Source organism: Rhipicephalus microplus, chromosome X, assembly GCF_043290135.1.
Source record: "Rhipicephalus microplus isolate Deutch F79 chromosome X, USDA_Rmic, whole genome shotgun sequence".
In the NCBI taxonomy this organism is placed as follows: Eukaryota; Metazoa; Arthropoda; class Arachnida; order Ixodida; family Ixodidae; genus Rhipicephalus; species Rhipicephalus microplus.
In genome coordinates this window covers 55,508,422-55,529,165 of record NC_134710.1, presented here as the reverse complement: position 1 = coordinate 55,529,165, position 20,744 = coordinate 55,508,422, and the positions used below count along the sequence as shown (strand labels likewise).

Below are 20,744 nucleotides of genomic sequence, written 5' to 3'. Positions count from 1 at the left end.
GAACAAACAGTAGTCACTACTCCTTGGACCGGCAGCACCGCCTAGGTAACTAACCTGCACAATCAGGACGGGTAAATGACGCATGTCTGATGCGGTGTAGTGCCCAAATCCGCCGGTGGTACGGTAGCTTTTATATCCTGAACCAGCTGTGACGTGGATCGTTGACGGAAAACTTTGTTGCCAGGTAGAAGCAACGATGTCATCCAGTATCAGCGTAGCTGGCGATGAAACACGGAAAGGCGGCAGCAGAAGGTCGTGACCATGCTCACGCTGGGCAGCCGTCCAGCACACCACGCCACAGAGGAGAGCACCCTGCACAATCAGGACGGGTAAATGACGCATGTCTGATGCGGTGTAGTGCCCCAATCCGCCGGTGGTACGGTAGCTTTTATATCCTGGACCAGCTGTGACGTGGATCGTTGACGGAAAACTTTGTTGCCAGGTAGAAGCAACGATGTCATCCAGTATCAGCGTAGCTGGCGATGAAACACGGAAAGGCGGCAGCAGAAGGTCGTGACCATGCTCACGCTGGGCAGCCGTCCAGCACACCGCGCCACAGAGGAGAGCACCCTGCACAATCAGGACGGGTAAATGACGCATGTCTGATGCGGTGTAGTGCCCCTAAACTTTGTGCTAATTGAGAGAATGATGTAAATGTACGACACGATACGCGCCACGAGTGGGACGTCTTGAAATGATCCCAATTACGTCAAAGGGGGCGACAACATTTATCCACAAATAATCAAACCAGCTCCAATAAAACAAAAACCTTCTATTCATTACAACACGCAATAAAATGCTGCTTTTCCGTTCATCTTTGATTCATTGATAAAAGAACAGCTTGGCGTTACCTCGTGGAATGACCTGATAGTTTTAAAGTTCAGTTTTCACCTGATTAGGCTTAGGAGGGCGCCTCGATGCGAACGCCCTCGTTAGGCTGAATAAGTGCTGCTATCTAGCGGGGCCCACTTGAACCAAGCAAGCACAAAATTTTATTGCAGACACATCGTGCATTCTACCTGTGCTGTGAATGCGTTGCAGCGACGTAGTTACGAATAAGTTGCCGTTTTATTCTTTTTTGTTCCATAGAACGCTACGCAAATACAAATGTGTCTATGGCAATGGTTGCTGAAAGCATCACAAGATAATAACAATGCATTCCTACAACCCTTTGCGTATGTCAGCGCCGCCGAAGTAAGGACGGGCAACGTTGGGCAAGGCAGCTGCTACGTCAGAGGGGCCCGTTTTCAGGCGGGTGACTTGAAGTGCGCTAACACCGTGCGGGCCACTAAAACATGATTTTATTCCAAAATAAGCATTTCCTTGGCACAAAAGGAGCACTATATGAGGTTTCTGAATTGCTATTTCTGCAATCACGGACTGATTGATTGATAGATATGTGGGATTTAACGTCCCAAAACCACCATATGATTATGAGAGACGCCGTAGTGGAGGGCTCCGGAAATTTCGACCACCTGGGGTTCTTTAACGTGCACCCAAATCTGAGCACACGGGCCTACAACATTTCCGCCTCCATCGGAAAAGCAGCCACCGCAGCCGGGATCCGAACCCACGACCTGCGGGTCAGCAGCCGAGTACCTTAGCAACCACCGCGGCGGGGCTGCAATCAAGGACGACCTACTATTTGCCCTTTGTCCCTTTAACCCCTCACATAACTGCTCCGGTGGAGTACTTGGAGTAAAAAAACGAAATAAATAAACGAAATAAATAAACGAAATAAATAAGTAAGCAAGTAAATAAATAAAGAAATAGACAAATATTTTCTGGCTATTTCATAATCTGCTTCTTTGGGCTCACAGCTTTGCAACTAACGGTCACTTATGGACAAATAAAAAACGAAAAGAAGTATAAGCAAGTTGATGAAACCAGTATCCCCACAAAAGGAACTTCAACATTGCAGCTTGAAGAAAAAAAGCCACAGCTTTGGCGTAAAGGCGAAGCAATGAACGCTATAGCAACAAATTGGAAGGTCACGCGCCGAATGGAAAGCGGATCGAAACGTGCCCCGCGTTTCTACGCACAAATGAAGCATGAAACGTATACGTACAGATGAACGCGAATGAGCGTCTCCGTTGTTACTTCGCTGTGTCTGAAAAGCACTTCCTTTTCGCAAACGGAGACTGTGCAACTATTGCAGTGACATTTGTGCACCCAGTAACTACAACAGAATCGCTCTATGGAAAGCCCAACGTCACCCAAGACGTACGACCTTCCTCACCGCAATAAGTGCACACGAGTGAGCGTCGACCCTTCTCCTCTGCGCGGGGCAAAAGCACGCGTGAGAGATGAGAGCACGCACCACCCCGTCGTGACTAGTCGTGACGATGTGGTGGCGTGCGCTCATTGCGCAATCTTGCTGGTAATGCTGCAAACACGCTAGTCCCTCCCCCCCAAGATGCCCGTCAACAGTGGCATGTGGTAGATATACTTTTGTTTTTGAACGTTAAAGGAGATGCTCCTCTCTGGCTCAGTGCTTAGTGGCTCGCGTCCACGACTCAGAGGTCACACGTTCGATTATTTTTCTCGAATATATATATATATATATATATATATATATATATATATATATATATATATATATATATATATATATATATATATATATATATATATATTTATATATATATATATATATATATATATATTTATTTATATATATATATATATATATATATATATATATATATATATATATATATATATATATATATATATATATATATATATATATATATATATATATATATATATATATATATATATATATATATATATATATATATATATATATACTGAGTGACGCTGACACCTGCGGCGAATTCCAGCGAAGAGTGTCCAATAATAATCTAGCGCAAAACAACACAAGGTCAAAGAACATGAAACACGGCCCTCTTGCAATAGCGGAAGCTTTAAATAGCGAGTAAGAATGTATGTGACAAAACAATATTACGCCTACAGTCGCTGCGTGGTTCGTGTGCGCGCTGACACCACTTCCGCTTTTTAATAAGCATGCCGAGTTCACTTTCTATCTGTTCACACTCTCGCCACGTTTCGACAGCTCAGCAGATAATATATCTCCGAGCCACAGCGGTAGTCAGCATCCCTGCACCACAGCGAACAGACCGCACTCGAGCTTATACACAATGGACTGGTTGCGAGGTGAGTACTACTCTATGCACTCGTGATTAATCCTGTGATATTTCGCTCAAGAAAAATTTAATGGTACGGTGTGGTAGACGCCTCTGTATGTTAAGTTGAAAGACTACAGTGCAAGTTATTCATCAATTTATGGAAATACAGCACACCTTTTGTAGATCACCTTCTGTAGAAGGTATATACACCTTCTGTATGTACCTATAACTTTAAGTCTATTTGTTCAAGAAGATACAAGGAGTTCAACCGCTACAAATACTGCTATTACAAACGAAAATTTTAAATTTTAGGAGCGGAAAACAGTGTGAATCTGTAAAAACAACAACAGTCGGACCACGTGTTTTTTACGATCGCTTGTAGCTTCGTTAATATTCTACCGGGAAACTTCTTACTTATAAAGTTGAAAGTCCTTAGGGTAGACCTGACGCTGCTGAAGTTTGATCAGGCTAGGTGTAATAGTTCCAGAGTTATTCCGCAATCAAAATTAAGCCTAATCACTAAAAAGAATAAATTGGTAATATCACCTCGCAAACGCGTTTAAATTTTGTCCGCTTAATATAATAATAGACCGCACCCCATAGACTACCAGGAGGCCCAATTTCGTACACTCTAGACCCTTAATTAAGGAGGTAATCAGCAAAAAGCTCCTTTCATTAAAACAAATTTTCAAAAGGAGCTACAAACACCACCGAAAAATAGCTAATATCTTCTTTTAGAACACAACAGTCCGGTTTTTTCCGTGTAAACATAATTTTGATAGCTTAAGGTAAGATACAGAGTTAGAAAGAATATAACGAGAACCGCAAATAAACGTGTGGCGCCCGCGTCTTCCGTCGCCCTCGCTCAGAGGAGGAGGGTGGCTCACTGCTCGGGAGAAAGGTACGCCCATCAGATCAAAGTCTTGAACCACGTGTTTTTTTTACGATCGCTTTTAACTTTGCTAATAACCTACCGGGAAACTTCTAACTCATACAGTGCAAAGCCCTAGTTGTAGACCTGTCGCCACTCAGGTTTCATCAGGACAGGAGTAACAGTACCGGAATTATTTCGTGACCAAAACTAAGCCTAATCACTAAAAAGATTATATTGGTAACATCACCTCACAAACGAAATTAAATTTTGTCCGCTTAATATATTAATAAACAGCACCCCATAGGCTAATCGGAGGCCCAACTCCGTACTCTCTAGGCCCTTAATTAAGGGGGTATTCAGCAGAAATCTCATTTCATTAAAACATTTTTATAAAAATAACCACAAACTTGACTGATACACCGCTGAAACCTACATTTAGAACATAAATATCCGGGTGCGGCGATGGCGTAGTGGTTAGAGCATCCGCCTCGCATGCAAGAGGTCCGTGGCTCAAATCCCGGTGCCGTGCACTTCCCAACCGGATTTTAAAAAAAAACCCGCGTGTTGATGGAACTGCATTAAGAGGCCTGGGGTGCGGCGTCACCGGTAACCACCGCCGGGAACGCACTCCCTCACCAGAGAAGGATTGGCCACCCTGGGGCAGTATCTGGCCACTACCTCCCACATGCATACGTCAAATAACTCACGGCCCTCAGTCCCCAGCAGCTGCGAAGCAACTGACCACGGCGGCGGTCAGATCTGCAACGCAGCAGAGGGTGCTAAGAATCTCTGGATCCGGACAGGCCGCCATTGGAACCTGAACTTGGCAACATTTAACGCTAGAACCTTATCTAGTGAGGGAAGTCTAGCTGTACTATTCCAGGAGCTTCAGGGTGTTAAATGGGAAATAATAGGGCTCAGTGAGGTTAGGAGGACAGATGAGGCCTATACTGTGCTACAGAATGGGCACGTCCTTTGCTATCGGGGCTTGGCAGACAGAAGAGAACTGGGAGTGGGGTTCCTAATTCACAGAAACATAGCTGGCAACATAGAAGAATACTATAGCATTAATGAAAGGGTGGTAGGTATTGTAATTAAACTGAATAAAAGATACAAGATGAAGGTAGTACAGCCTTACGCGCCTACATCCAGCCATGATGACGCTTCAGTTGAAAGCTTCTATGAAGACGTCGAATCGGCAATGAGTAAGGTAAAAACACAGTATACTATAGTGATGGGCGACATTAATGCAAAGGTAGGGAAGACGCAGGCTGGAGACCAGGCAGTAGGAGATTATTGCATCGGCACTAGAAACGCCAGAGGAGAGCTACTAGTAGAATTCGCAGAACGCAATAATTTGCGGATTTTGAATACCTTGTACCGAAAACGAGAAAACCGCAAGTGGACATGGATGAGCCCTAATAGCAAAAATAAGAACGAAATAGACTTTATAATGACTGCACACCCAGGAATCGTGCAGGATGTGGAAGTGGTTGGCAAGGTAGGATGCAGTGACCATAGAATGGTATGGTCTCGAATTCGCCTAGACTTGAAGAAGGAATGACAGAAACTAATACGCAAGAAGCCAATCAATGAGCTAGCACTGAGAGGGAAAGTACAGGAATTCAGAGTGTCGCTGCAGAACAGGTACTCGGCTCTTAGTGAGGAAACCAACCTTAGCGAAGATACAATGAATGATAATCTGACGAGTATCATTACGGAGTGTGCAGTGGAAGTTGGAGGCAGGGTAGTTAGACAGGGCACTGGCAAGCTTTCCCAGGAAACGAAGAACCTAATTAAGAAGCGTCAAATCATGAAAGTCTCAAGTACAACAGACAAAATAGAACTGGCAGAGCTTTCGAAGTTGATTAATAGACGTAAAGTATGCGATGTAAGAAGGTATAACATGGAGAGAATTGAACACGCTCTGAAAAACGGAGGAAGCGTCAAAGCAGTGAAGAGGAAACTTGGGATAGGCAAAAGTCGGAAGTATGCACTAAGGGACAAAGAAGGCAAAATAACTTCCAATATGGATAGGATAGTTAAAATAGCGGAGGAGTTTTACAGAGATCTGTACAGTAGCCGAGACAACCACGACCTTAATACTATAAGAGCTAGCAGTAACCCAGATGACACCCCACCAGTAATGATAGAAGAAGTCAGAAAAGCTTTGGAGAGCATTCAAAGAGGCAAAGCTGCTGGTGAGGATCAGGTAACATCAGACCTGCTGAAAGATGGAGGACAGATTGTGTTAGAAAAACTAGCCACCCTGTTTACGAGGTGTCTCCTGAGGGGAAGAGTACCAGAATCTTGGAAGAATGCTAACATCATCTTAATACATAAGAAAGGAGATGGCAAGGACTTGAAGATTTACAGGCCGATCAGCTTGTTCTTTCTAGTATACCAGCTATTTACAAAGGTAATTGCTAACAGAGTTAAGAAAACATTAGAATTCAATCAACCAATGGAATAAGCAGCATTTCGAACAGGCTACTCAACAAATGACCACATTCATGCTATCGATCAGGTAATAGAGAAATGCTCAGAGTATAACCAACCACTACACATAGCCTTCATAGATTACGAGAAGGCGTTTGATTCAGTAAAAATATCAGCCGTCATGCAGACACTGCGGAATCAGGGCGTAGATGAAGTATATATAAACATTCTGGAAGAAATCTACAGGGGATCAACTGCTACCATATTGCTTCATAAAGAAAGCAACAGTATACCAATCAAGAAGGGTGTAAGGCAGGGGGACACAATCTCCCCAATGCTATTTACCGCGTGCTTACAGGAAGTTTTCAGAAGCCTAGAATGGGAACAGGTAGGGATAAGTGTTAATGGAGAATACCTTAGTAACTTGCGCTTCGCCGATGACATTGCATTGCTGAGTAACTCAGGGGACGAATTGCAACTCATGATTACGGAGTTAGACAAAGAGAGGAGAAAGGTGGGTCTTAAAATTCATCTGCAGAAAACGAAAGTAATGTACAACAACCTCGGAAAGGAGCAGCGCTTCGAGATAAGTAATAGTGCACTTGAAGTTGTAAAAGACTATGTCTACTTAGGGCAGGTGATAACCGCAGAGCCTAACCACGAGATTGAAGTAACTAGAAGAATAAGAATGGGGTGGAGCACATTCGGCAAGCACTCTCAAATTATGACAGGTAGATTGCCACTATCCCTCAAGAGGAAGGTATATAACAGGTGTATCTTGCCGGTACTTAGCTACGGAGCAGAAACATGGAGACTTACAAAGAAGGTTCAGCTTAAATTGAGGACGACGCAGCGAGCAATGGAAAGAAAAATGGTAGGTGTAACCTTAAGAGACAATAAGAGAGCAGAGTGGATTAGGGGACAAACGGGGGTTTAGGATATCATAGTTGAAATAAAGAAGATGAAATGGACATGGGCCGGGCATGTAGCGCGTAGACAGGATAACCGCTGGTCATTAAGGGTAACTAACTGGATTCCCAGAGAAGGGAAGCGGGTTAGGTGGAGACAGAAGGTTAGGTGGGCAGATGAGATTAAGAAGTTTGCGGGTATAAATTGGCAGCAGCAAGCACAGGACCGGGTTAACTGGCGGAACATGGGAGAGGCCTTTGTCCTGCAACTGGCGGATGATGTGGATGATGATAATGGTGATGATGATGATGGTGGTGATGATGATGATGATGATGATGAGTTCTAGAAATGTAATGAAACTCATAGAAATGCTGACATGAGAAGCCCTTTTCTCCAGAGAGTAGGAGTCATCCCAAGGTATAGAGGTGTAGCGTTCAGTGCGCGTGCCTGTCGAATTGCGTTGGTGGGCATGCAAGCGCAGAGTTTTATTAATGTTCTATCCAGCCGTGTTCTGTAGCGTGATTATGCCATAAACTACAGTGCATTACGCGGCGGAGCAGTGGTTCAATGCAAGCACCAGCACAGCGCGTTAGTTGCGTATACTTTCAGAAAAAAAAATGAACGTGCGGAAATCCTCGTTTTCTTTTTTGTCGCTTTAAAAAATGGGACATCCAACAGTGTTTCATCCGCTCTCACATTGCTGGAATAGTCACGCGTTTGAAATAAATTTCGCTTATGCAGAAGTTTAAATTCAATATTCGTAGTGTAAGGCATAAAACTTGATTTTAAATAACTAAAGAAATGACGGTTTGCACCGATTTTCATCGTATTCGTGCGTGGTTGGGCCACAGAAGCATGCCTAAAATAAAAAAGAAGCTAATCAGTTACTAGCTTCTTACTTACATTTAGAAGTAAAGATCCAATACAGTACAGCAATTAAGTAGGTTACATTTACGACAAAGCCTAAATGTGTGCATGGTGCAACGCGCTCCTTGCATGCAGCTGATGATCTGGTGGTCTCTTGACCACATACTTACAGTGTCTGGTTGGCGAGCAATGAATAGGCCTAAAGCGTTGCCATTAACCACTGCTGCTCACATACTTAGGTCCGCGTCGGCGGAACAGTGGCTACAGTGCTCGGCTGCTGAGCCGATCGAAAATCGTGGGTTTGATCCCGGCCGCTGCCGTCACGTCTCGATGGAGGCGAAATGGTACAGGCCAATGTACTGCGGGATGTCAGTGCACGCTACAGAACACCAATTGTCAAAATTTCTGGAGCCTTCAACTACGGCGTCTTTTATAATCATCTTGAGCGTTTGCGACGTAAAGCCCCAGATGATATCTTACTATTGCTCACATATTTATTTCTTCGATAGCAAGCTGCATCATTGTTGTTAACGCATTAACAATCAAATATGATGCAATATACCCGTATTTTCTCAGAAATTGGAAATAACGCGTTGATGCATCCTAATTAGGCTGCGGAACATAATGGTTCGACAAAAATGTATCCAGCACCCTGAAGAAAGAAAGAAATAAAGAAAGTGTTCACTTGAGCATCTCTAGTTTTAAACACATCGACCCTCGGCTAGCGTGTATACGCGCCCGTCGGCACACCCCTCAGTCAACATCCGCTTGAATTGCGCAGCATGTGTGTGAAGAGTATACCGGCGTGTGCGCTCGACGTCATCAGGGCCGGTATCATGTGACGTTTCTGTTTACTGCATTTTCCTCGCGTTTCATTACTAGTCCTGATGAGTCATAGCCTTTGCCTACCACTGTTGCCAGGGGTTCGCGAGCGGTAGGGGACATGAAAGGAACAGAATTGAGCGCAAGGAATGTTTCAGTTATTCCGACCCAAAATGACATTTGCTTCTTTCGATAATTCATTACCTTCTGTACATTTTGAAAGGAAGAGAGGCAGAGGCGAGAGATGAGTTATTAGTTATTACTTTGTGTGTTCAGTTTCTTTATAGTACTGTTTAAATCCTGCCCGTTTTTTTTTCTTTTTGTTTGTTTTAGAAATGTATATGTCTACAGGTGCGTTCTTGAGCTCGCATGTTCTACATTTAGCGATGATGATGTTTCTGTAAGGTAAGTTATAACTATATCCTATTCTGTTCCTTTTTCGCAGTTGCGATGTTTATTATCAGTCCAAAAATTGACGATTGTCCACAGTTTTTGTATGACATGTTGTTGTATTTATTTGCGACTGACTTGTGTATGACATGTTTTCTGTGTACCATACTGCATTTTGCCGGGCAAAAACCTCCATCAGGCTATATAGCCTTTTGCTTTCAATTAGTTTTTTTTCTGCTATACAGTACAGTAAATAAAACCTCAAGTAAACCTCAAACCTAAAAGCTTCATACAAATACCACCCCCAGTACTGCAGTGAATCTGCCTTCTGAGTTCCACGTGCGCGAATATCATCCCCGAGAACAGATGTTATTGGGAAACTTTGTCAGGCGGCTGCATTTCCGATGGAGGCGGAAATGTTGTAGGCCCGTGTGCTCAGATTCGGGTGCACGTTAAAAGAACCCCAGGTGGTCAAAATTTCCGGAGCTCTCCACTACGGCGTCTCTCATAATCATATGGTGGTTTTGGGACGTTAAACCCCACAAATCAAAACTTTGTCAGTACTATCGGCGTCAAATGAAACCCGAACAGAGGTCAGCCTTCGTGATAGTCTAGGGGAGACCCACGCCGAGGGAGGCGCTGCGGAGCGTGGCGCTGTCAGTCAATGCGGGGAGAAAACTGGTTACTCGAGTTTTCGCCCCTCCGCTGTCCCATTCAACCTGCCTTGAAAACGCGTTTCTTTGCTCGCGCGCTGCACGCGTTCTGCACGTGTTTTTGAGAGTTTCGCGTCGCGTGCGGTGCGCTCTGTCCGCATTTATTAGGATGCCGCAATTGAGGATTTTTTTTTCGTGGCAGCAATTTAGTAAAAGGGCAGCGAAGCAAGTTGTAGCAGACGCCGCCGTCCTCGTCAGAGCGAAGTGCGTTTCGCAAGAGAAAGACGACGCTGTTTACGACGTTAGAGGTGAATAAAACTTTCTGTACGTTCATTATTATATACTTGTTTTATTTGGTTTACTCTGTGTACTATGCACTATGTTTGTTCCTGGATGGATGGGTAAGGCCGCTTCTCGTGCTTTAGGTTAAGCGGTGCTTTAGGTTAAGCGGTTAAGCGCATTGCTATAAAGGCATTTTATCTTGGTCACGTATCAAAAATGCACCGTGTTGTTCGGGCGGCCCCTGCACACTCAGTAACAACTAGTTCACTGTATCTGCCAACGGACGTGCAACAACGGCTAATGCATTTTTTTTTTCATAGTTGTCCAAGCTTTTGGCAACCACACACTTCCGTCGGCGCTACGTAGATTTAAAAATATATAACAACACATTACCAATGCCACATGTGCACACAGCTTCAACTACTACGTCCCCAACAATATCGAATAATAGTAGCAGCATAAAATATTTATTCACTATTTTTTAACAGTGCTCTAAAGACGGGCGTTGAGAATCTATACTTTTAAGATGGGGACGTGCATCTCCCAGTAACTCGATAGATTAGAAAAACGGTGACGCTGGAATTAACACACGTAATTTTGAATGTATTGTGCGCGTGCTAATGTTTATGAAAAAAATTGTTTACATACTTTTTTCGGCGCACTGCTTTAATCCATTTCTGTCGTCTGCTTGTTTCGTACCATCGGTTTGGGAATCGGTAGAATTTCACTGGTGGAGTCGACCTCTTCGTGTTTGCATGGTTATTGTGACAGCTGACGACGCAGCGATGTCACCGCCTTTTCTGTTGGGGTGACATCGCGGAGCCGTTGTCAGATAGGAAGGAGACGCGGCGCCGAAACGCTTTGTCCCAGAGTCACACTTAACTCATCAACCCATCATCATCCTACGTCTGTCCCGGCTCTCCCTCCCCCCAGGGCTGTGTGGGGGGAAGATTTGTTTCGGGCAGACGGCCATGCCCTGGCAAGGGGGCCACCGTTCGGCGCCAGGCGCCCAACAGACGCGGCCTGCCTCCCGGCATACAAGCCAGGGAGGCCCGACAAAGGGACTACCCTCCGGCGGAGCAACTTCAGTCGCAACGCGCAAAGTGAACGTACCCTGGCAGGGTGGGCTATCGCGGCGCATGGGGCGCGCTGCGGTCATGGCCCGTCTCCTGACCACTAGGGCCCAGCGAGACTTGACATAGGGGCTACCCTTCGGCACGGTAGCTCTCGCCACCACACGCAAAGCGGACGTACCCAAAAAAGTGGCAGCGGTGCTGCCTTCGGTCGCGGTAACTTCAGTCACCACAACCAAAGTGCCCGTGCCCTCACACTGTCGCGCGGCTGAGACCCTGCGACAACACCCCCACAGTGCGGATGGGCTATCGCTCAGCGCGAGGCGTTTTGCGGTCATGGCCCGTCTCCTCACCACAAGGGCGCAGTGAGACACAATCCGTCCTGTGGGGTCTACGGGACTACTATTTGGTGCAGAGGCCAGTGCTGCTGCACACAAACCAAACGTACCCACGGAAACCGGCACGGCTGAAAGCCGGCTTAGTCCTTCTCGAAGAAGGGAACCACCTTCCGCCTCGACGAGTAAAGTAGCCGAGCCTACAGAAGGGGCCAACACGGACCTTGCGGGTAAAGCCCGACAAGGTGACAGGATCACCTTAGCACATGCAAAACTCGGGTGAAAGACCATACAGACCAAACTCGGGGGCGACTGGCTCACTAGGCCTAGTCGTGGAGCCTTAGAGAAAGCCATCATTAAAAGTTGATGGTTATCTGCCCTCCTGCCTCACTGAAAATCACTGCCGGACGGTGCCACGTCTCGTAGAACTTCTTTGCACCAAGGCGCTGCCACTCTCGGTGGAGAACGAACCAGACCTCCTTCCGTACTTTTGCAAGCACTTCGAGAAGCCCGGGTCGCTTGCCATCAAAGACGGCACAGCACCGTGCAACCCACACTTGGTACGAGCACTCAACAAGCAGAAGCACGTATTGCTTAGCCGCTTGTCGCGACAGGGGTTGAAGAAAACGAACGGTGTTGAAAGGAACACCTGGGTGGCCAAACAAGCTAGCTATCCTTCGATGGAGGGCAGCTGGTAGTGCGCACTGAGAGAACACGTGAACCAGGTCCTCCTTAGTGCCACAAAAAGGGCACACTCCTCGTTGAGCAATTCTTGTGAAAGGCCTGAAGCTTAGAGGCAGGCGATCTCTGGCCAGGCGATACATGAATGTAGCGCGCTTGGCGTCCAGGAAACTGGCAGTAATTAACCGCCAGTTAGGACTGTATTCGGACAGGTCGTGTTCTCTGTAGCATTCGGGTAACTCCGGAGCGAGTCTATCGACTAACTCGCGGAGTTCGATTGAATCTAAATCTATCTCGGGGTCGACCTCTTGGAGACGGGCCAAAGTAGAAGCGGCCCCTGCATAGAAGGCAGAAGGCGTTCCCGCCCGAGGCACGGAATTCGAAAATGCCCCAGGCGAGAACAACCTCAGCCTGGTACTCAGGAAATAAGACGCAAAGCTTCTAGTAAGGAGCATATCTGACTCAAGAGCTACCCGTGTCCATTTAACATGTAATGCCGTGGTCACAACGCTAAGGTCGGGAATACCTAATCCTCCTTCGTCCCTGCGCAACTTCAACACGGGGCGCGCCACAAAAGGAGCGGCACGACCCCAAAAGAATTTGAAAACTTTCTTTTCCAAGATAACTTTGGTGTGGGGTTTAACTGGCATAACCGAACCTATGTACGTGAGGAAACTGAACAACAGTGATTGAATTATCGTGGCCCTGGCTGTAAGCGGACAAGACAAGGCACCGAGTTCCTCAATCCTATCAGTAAGCTTTTGCCTTGCTAACCGCCAGTTTTCGGTAGTCAGGCCATCTGGCTCGAAATGGAAACCTAATATACGTAGGCGTTTCTTTATGGGGAGCCCATGTACAGGACGTGGACTGGAGGGAGCACAGTTCAGATACATGACTGCGCTCTTTGACTTATTTATTCTGGCGCCGCTCGCCGAGCAGTACCCCTCCATAACGTCCAAGACGGTGCAAACAGTTGCCTCGTCCGGGACGACGATAGAGAGGTCATCTGCATAGGCAAACATTGCCACCGGGGGGGAACCTGGCGGAAGGGGAAATCTACCTATGCTGGTGTCTTTAGAAAGCCTCTGCAAGAGCGGCTCGAATGCGAGCACGTAGAGAGCGGGCGACAGTGGGTCACCCTGTCGGACTCCACGGCACACACCGAACGACTCCGAGACGCGATCTTGTATGACAACAGCAGAACTAGGACGAAAGTAGAGAGCCCTGACCATGCTGATGAACTTTGAACTGAAGCCCGCCTGCTTTAAAACTTTGAAGATGTACTTGTGACTGATAATATCAAAAGCCTTTTCTTGATCAAAAGAACAAAGGATTCCACTTAGGTTGCGAGAATTCGACCATTCTATGAGGTCCCTGATAGCGAAACCATGAAGTTGGCACGACCTATTTTGGACACAACACGCCTGGTACGGACCCAAAACAGTACTGAGCACTGGAGTGAGTCGAACGGACAGGCACTTAGCTATGAGCTTGTAATCACAGTTCAAGAGGGTGATGGGCCGCCAGGCTCTCAGGTCGGTGCGTCTCGTCTCATCCTTGCACAGGAGAGTGATCCGCCCCTCTCTTTGAGTTGCTGACAGGGTCCCCTCACGGAGAAGCCTGTTTGCCAATGTGGTAAAAGGCCCCCCCAAAACTCTCCAAAACTTGACATAAAACTCGACTGTCAAACCATCTGAACCTGGGCTGCGATTATGCTTCATGGATTTAAGGGCTGCAAACACCTCCTCTTCGACGAAGGGAGTGTCACAAATATCAAAGTCCTCGTAAGTTTTGGTGAAAGGAAACGAGTACGGAGTGGGAGGTGGTTCGGCGTAAAGGTTCTTGTAGAACTGTCTTGCCACCTCTAATACTTCGTCCTGCGTTTCCACTAAGCCGCCTGTGTTAGGATCGACCAAAGAGGTTATCGCTGAGCTCTTCCTAGCCAAGTGTCTGCGAAGGACATTTCTGCTGCACCAAGCCTCCATTTCCCACTGCTCTGCGCGTGCTGTGGCCCGCAAGCGGTCCCAGCGTCGCTGGAGCAGGACTCTATATTCTTTGCGCAGTGAAGTAAGAGCCGCGGTTACCCCCAGGCCGCAGGACAATGGCTTTGAGAGCAGGAGGATCGCGTCAGAGACCGCCTTGATCTCGGCGCGCTCCTCCCGCGCCCGCCTCTTGCCCCAATCCCGAAAGCGCTCCGCGACTCCGGCCTTCACCGTGTCCCAATCGCTACCGCCTAAGTTTTGGTCGCCAAGGAGTGAACCGATGAGATAGGTCGCCACATCTTTTGTGGCGTCCTTATCTTTAAGGAGCCGTGGATTTAAACGCCACGGTCGCTTGCCCCATGGCACCAAACTAGAGTCGGCAAATCTCAGTGCAAGAAGGCTATGGTCACTCAACGCGGAAGAACACAGCCAGCTAGAGTGCATGCTAGGAGCAAGCGAGGGCGAGACATAAAAACGATCGATCCTCGAGCGGCTCCCCCTCCCCGTCCAAGTCATGCCTGACTGGAGAGGACGGAGGGACCGCCAAGCATCGACAAGCCCCAGCTCTTTAACAAGCTCCCGCAACTCTAGCTCGCCGTTTCCGTCTCTAAACTTTGGAGTTCCTTTGAGGGAAACGCGATCCGCTTTTTCTAAAACACAGTTGAAATCGCCTACTAAAATGACACGGGAAGGGCCAACTAGATAAGAATCTAGGGAATTAAAGAAATCTTTCTGCTGTCCGCGCTTTGCTGGAGCATACACATTCACAATTCTAACGCCAGAGTCAAGATCCACTGACAGAACACGGCCGTCCGAATCCCTGGCGTAGCGTAGCACAGAACCGGTGAATCGTGGCATTAAAATGACAGCAACTCCCCGGCAATGTGCGCCACCATAATTCCAGTAGGATTTGGTGCCAAACGTTCTGTCAAAGTTCTTAATCTGTTGCAATTTAGACACAAAAGTTTCCTGCAAAAGGAGAATGTCTATTTTTCGAGACCGAGCTAAATGAATGACCTCAGCTTGTTTCGCTGCTCTAGTAATACCCCGACAATTAAAGGTAGCAATAGTTAGAGAAGAAGCCATGATGAAAGATAGGAGAGAAGACAGACTCTAGAATAGGCAAGAAGCGAAAAGAAAATCACAGAAGAGAAGAAAACAGCAGATACTCGAAGGTATCAGCTGCTGAAAAGCTACCTAATATAAAACCTACGAACGAGAGTCCCCCTCGGAGAGGGAATCCTCGTTCGTGGACGAGTACACTGTGTTAGACATTAACGAACACTCGCAATTGCCTGGTCCACAGTTAGGGCAAGAAGAACTGTTGTTCAACTCACCCGTGGTACCGTCCGTGACAGTCGACGAGGTGGACTCCTCGTCGGACTCTGTCGCTGCGGCTCGCTTCGGAACCGGGAGGTCGTCCTTAGGGCTGCCGGGGCCGCCGCTCGGAGCCGCCGCCAGCCTCTCCTTGGAGGGCCCTGGTGATCGGTTGGCGCGCCGCTTCTTGCCCCGAACAGCGTCCGTCCAGCTCATGGGTTCCTGTGTCTCCTCGGCAGCAGGCGCGTCAGCAGGGCTGGTCCCGGGCGCACCGGCAGGCGAGGCCGGCGACGGCTCGGCGGCAGCAGAGAGGGTGGGGGCCTCAGCTAATTCCGACCCCGCCTCCTGCTCTTCCCCTCCTGGAGCCCGTTCGCTAATGGGCTCCGGCTGTGGCTGGGTCGAGCCCTCGGCGTCCCCCGGAGCAGCCTCCCGATCCTCCGCAACGCCGCTCACCTGCTCCTGGGAAGAAGAAGAGGCTACAGGCGGGGCGGCCGACGAATTCGTCCGCGCCTTGCACTGTGAGGGGCCATGATCGCCGCCGCAGTGCTTGCATTTTACCGCGCACTGGTCGTGACCAAAAGCCCCACAGCGCACACACTGTGGCACAGTGCACTTCGCCGCATGGTGTCCAGTCCTGTAGCAGCGCCGGCAAACCCGCGCGACGCCCTCATACTCAAACTGGACGATGACGTCCCTCACCTCGAGCAGGTTGGGGACACTCTTGTGCATCTCCATTTTGATCATGAGGACGCCGGTCGAGACTCCCGGCAGATACGGTGATTCCTCTCGCGCCACTTCCAAAACCTTTCCAAACCTCTCCAACAGTTGTACTATGATGCGCTTATCCGCGTCCGCCGGGAAGCCAATGATGCGCACCACCTTGACCCGAACACCTCGGTACTGAAACCTGATCCTCGCATCGCGAATGGCGAGGACGGGATCGTCTAAAAACCGCCGATTCGCCTCGTCATTCGCGAATGTCACCTCAAACTTCCCTAAGCCATAATCCTGAACACACGTCAGCTCACTGGGCGTGAAGCGCTTCACGAGCTCTTTGCAAATGTCGGCACTGCCGACGCCCTTAGGCACGCGTGCGTAGTGCACCCGCGGCCTAATCTGCGAGAGCAGACTGGTAGTCATCGTGGTACCACCACCACGAGGCTACCAAGTCAGTTAGGAGCTAGCCTAACCTGGAAAAAAAAAAAAAGGGAGAAAAAAGGACAAAGAAACCTCACCAAAAACCTGCGAAAACCGACGAAAAACCTGTGCAGGAGTCCGCCGGGTCACCGCATGCGAACAGCGGGTCTCGTCCCACTCGCACGAACCAACACCTCCTTCAGACGAGGACGACGCCGCTCAAAGAGGAAGAAAGCTGCTGCCTTCTGAGATGAGAGCGAGGGACGTTTCACGTGCAGCGCGTGCTTCGCAAATGCGTGGAAGCCAAAGGGAGCTGAAGGGTCGGAAGGCTCTACTGTTGTGCGCTTTTTCTGGCAGGGGAAAGGCAAGCGCTGGCGTCGCCGGGCAAACTTGAGCGGGTCTCCCCTATAGTGTGCACCGTCAACTTATCACCATGAACAGGCAAGCATGTTGCCGAACAGGATGCGCGTGCCTGTCGATGGTGATAAGTGGACGGCGCGCACTATGCTATCACCAAGTCTTGCCACTGTTCGGGGTTCATTTGACGCCGATGCTACATATACGCAATAGTAATGGGTGAATTTGATTGACACGCACATCCATGCAAACTGGTGGCTAGCGGTGTTCTCGCTGCATTCTTGGGTATTAAAGGACTAAACCCAAAGCCTAACAAACATTTTAATTCTATTGTGCTTGCAAAGGGCAAGTGCTTCGCGCACACGCGCACAAATTTTGCGAACGGTTAGTGTCATCCAACCTATATTTAACCTTCTAAACTAATAGTCTATATATATATATATATATATGCAACATATTCATACTTGAACAAAATATTACTTTCATCATAAGTACTGACGGATGATTACTGAGCATGCATTTATTAAAACAGAGTGCTATACTGCACTTCAAAAAAAATCACACTGAACTGATGCGCAGACCGCACACCACAGGCATGGCTGACATAAGCGAAATGCAGAACATACAGGTTTAAGGTAATGCGTTGACGGTCCAGTTCACACCGACAAAAGACTCGCCGTACAAAAATCTTCTACGAACGCATAGACTGATGAGGAGAAATGCAGAGCCATTATGTGCATTTCTCGTAATCCAATGAGCATACATAAGCGAAACTATGTATACAGAATGGCCCCCTCGTTTTTTTTAAAACCTGGCTGGTTCCTCTTACCTATGTACTTAGGTTTAGGTGAACGTTAGAGAACCTCAGGTGGTCCAAGCTTCCAGCGCCCTTCACTATGACGTCCTTCGTTACATTTCGAGGCTTTAAGACGTAAGGCTCCCGCACTCATTCTCTTCTCGTTCGTTACAATGACTTACGTCTTATTAAATAGCTTTCTCAATGCCTCTCCCTGCTTCCTCTAAATCTAGTCTGGAACATCACGACTCATGCCCACCACTGTACCTCAAATGATGTGAGTTTCTATAACTACGGCAAATCCCGACCTTGTTAATGTGCTCACTGCTCGTACTGGCTTGCAGCATTCCTCTTCGAGCCCGTCTGCCAGTGGGTAATGTGCCACGGCAGTCAGATACCGGCTAACTCTGTGCCCGGCGGTAAAGACGGAGGGGAGACCATCTACGTCGGCCGCGCGGTCCACGACGGTGAAGTCCTTCCGGGCAAAGTGGTGCCTTCGCACAGCTGCTGCTACGTCTCCTACGCTGGCGCCGAGCATAGCCACAGGGACTATCAAGTGTGTAAAAATTCATGTTTTGTCTGAGGCCCTCACGAAAATTCAAAGCGAATTAAGTGGACGAAAAGCAACGCGCCACCGAACCTGCGACCTCCGAATAAGGCGTCTGATGTTGTACCAAGTGAGTTGGTAGGGCATCGGTATGGTTGGGTAGGACGCGTTATTCGAAGGTCGTCGGTTTAATCCCTGCCGGTGGCATGACATATTTTCGTCCACTTTTCATCCTTCGCATTTACATTTAAATTAAGGCTTATAACGTCTCCTTCACTTTCCTTGGCCATATTGTCGGTTAGTTATCATTAATATTGTGTCTAAGAAAGAAAACAAGCCTTTAAATCTACTCTTCTTTTCTGCTCTCGTGAAAAACACCCTCAATATTTCAATTTCAACAAGCACGCATTGGTATTGCTGTCCAGTCTGAGATTCCTTAACGCTGGAACTAAAACATTGCCGCGTGTTTTTTTTTTTTTTATGCGCGTCTGTAGTTGGGAAGGTGATTCAATTCATAGACTTCCCGAAATAGCGTCTATGGAACTATACCAGCTCAAAGGTGAGTCCTAGCTTAGGCTTCGTTCTTAAGTATGGTTCGTATAAGATGAACGCCGGCAGTATACGGAAAACTAGGGCATTACGAATGGGCAGACAAGTCATACACACCGTCAAAGACATGTGAGAGATTCCAGCACGCAAGCCCGTTGGCAGGCAATCTCATTTTATTCTTTTCTCTCTCTACAGGTGCTAGTCTCCGATGGTCCTCCGATGGCTTGGGTGCCAGCTTCCCACGGCTCGGTGCCAACTGGAGCCATTCAGGGCGGCACGTCCAGCTCAGGAGAGCCACTGTACATCGGCCGAACCTTCCACAACAGAACGCTGACCATTGGAAAAGTGCACCCATCGCACAATTGCCTGTACATACCGTACGGCGGCAAAGAACACCGCTACTCAAACTACGAAGTATTGGTTACAGTCAACTTCTGAAAAGCACAAGACATGGGATTTGAGTGTATGACAATAATGATTGACAGGCCATGGAATCACTGACGTGCCAGTTGTGTACAAGTGTGAGCATAAGTTTGCAGCCCACGTGGCCGAAGGCATCCAGACGTTATCTAGCGACGAGACGCCTGCTGCGGTGTGCATGCGACCCGTCAAATCAGTTGGCCTTTCATGGCGCTCTCTCTGACGCGCTCGTAGCCAAAACAACAACTGGGTGTCGCTGTCTTTGCTCCATCCAATTTGTGCCTTTTTTTTAACGTAGCTGCTTTGACTGCACCAGTTCCAGTGCCAACTCCGTATTGCTATTTATACCGGTTTGTTAGCATAACTTAGCTTAGCAAGCCTCGGAAGACCTGATGAAGCAAAGCACACCAAATTACATTTTCTCAGCCCAGCTTGCCTTTGTTACGTTAGGCCAAGCTGAACTTAAATGAGCCTCGCTATGATGAAACAAGCGCTAATAAGTACGAAGACATAATAAAATGAGTTTTAAGGCGAATTAGATTTAATTTAGCCTAATGAGACTAGACTCGGATTAGTAATTAGTAATTTTCTCAGCTTGAATTCACCCCGCGGCGGTGGTCTAGTGACTAAGGTACTCGTCTGCTGACCCGCAGGTCGCGGGATCGAATCCCAGCTACGACGGCTGCATTTCGAATGGAGGCGAAAATGTTGTGAGCCCGTGTGCTCAGATTTGAGTGCATGTTGGGGAGCCCCAGGTGGTCAATATTCCTGGAGCCCTCCACTACAGCATCCCTCATAGTCATATGGTGGTTTCGGGACATTAAACCCCACACATCAATCAATCAATCAATCAACTTGGATTCTCTAGACTCATAAAAATTATTCTTTTCAACATTGCATTCTGTTTTTAGTCTTTTAAAAACCTGTGACAGGTCCTTGTATATCCTTCAATTTTCCCTTTGGAAACCTGTATGAACCATGTTAATTGGTATAGTATCAGTAGAGAGAAATTAGTTTCTTCCTGGGTTTGGCGCCTTTAAGGTCATGGGAAAGTCAACTTGGTTTTATTGGCTACGATAAGATTTGCCTAATTTGGGCTAATTTTGCTAGGCTAAATTAAATGATAGCTTGATCAACTTGAGCAAAAGGAAGCAGCGATGGC

General features: G+C 47.6%; 1 protein-coding gene across 1 annotated transcript in view; it reads left to right on the top strand.

Moving 5' to 3' along the window:
* LOC119176061 (uncharacterized) overlaps positions 1-20,479 on the top strand; it is a 42,870-nt gene extending 22,391 nt beyond the window's left edge. The window contains exons 5-7 of the mRNA XM_075876346.1: positions 2,965-3,180; positions 18,411-18,622; positions 19,358-20,479. Coding sequence (XP_075732461.1) covers positions 2,965-3,180; positions 18,411-18,622; positions 19,358-19,600 — 671 coding nt within the window. The 3' untranslated portion in view covers positions 19,601-20,479. The remainder of the gene's footprint in view (positions 1-2,964; positions 3,181-18,410; positions 18,623-19,357) is intronic.
* Positions 20,480-20,744: the final 265 nt, after the last annotated feature.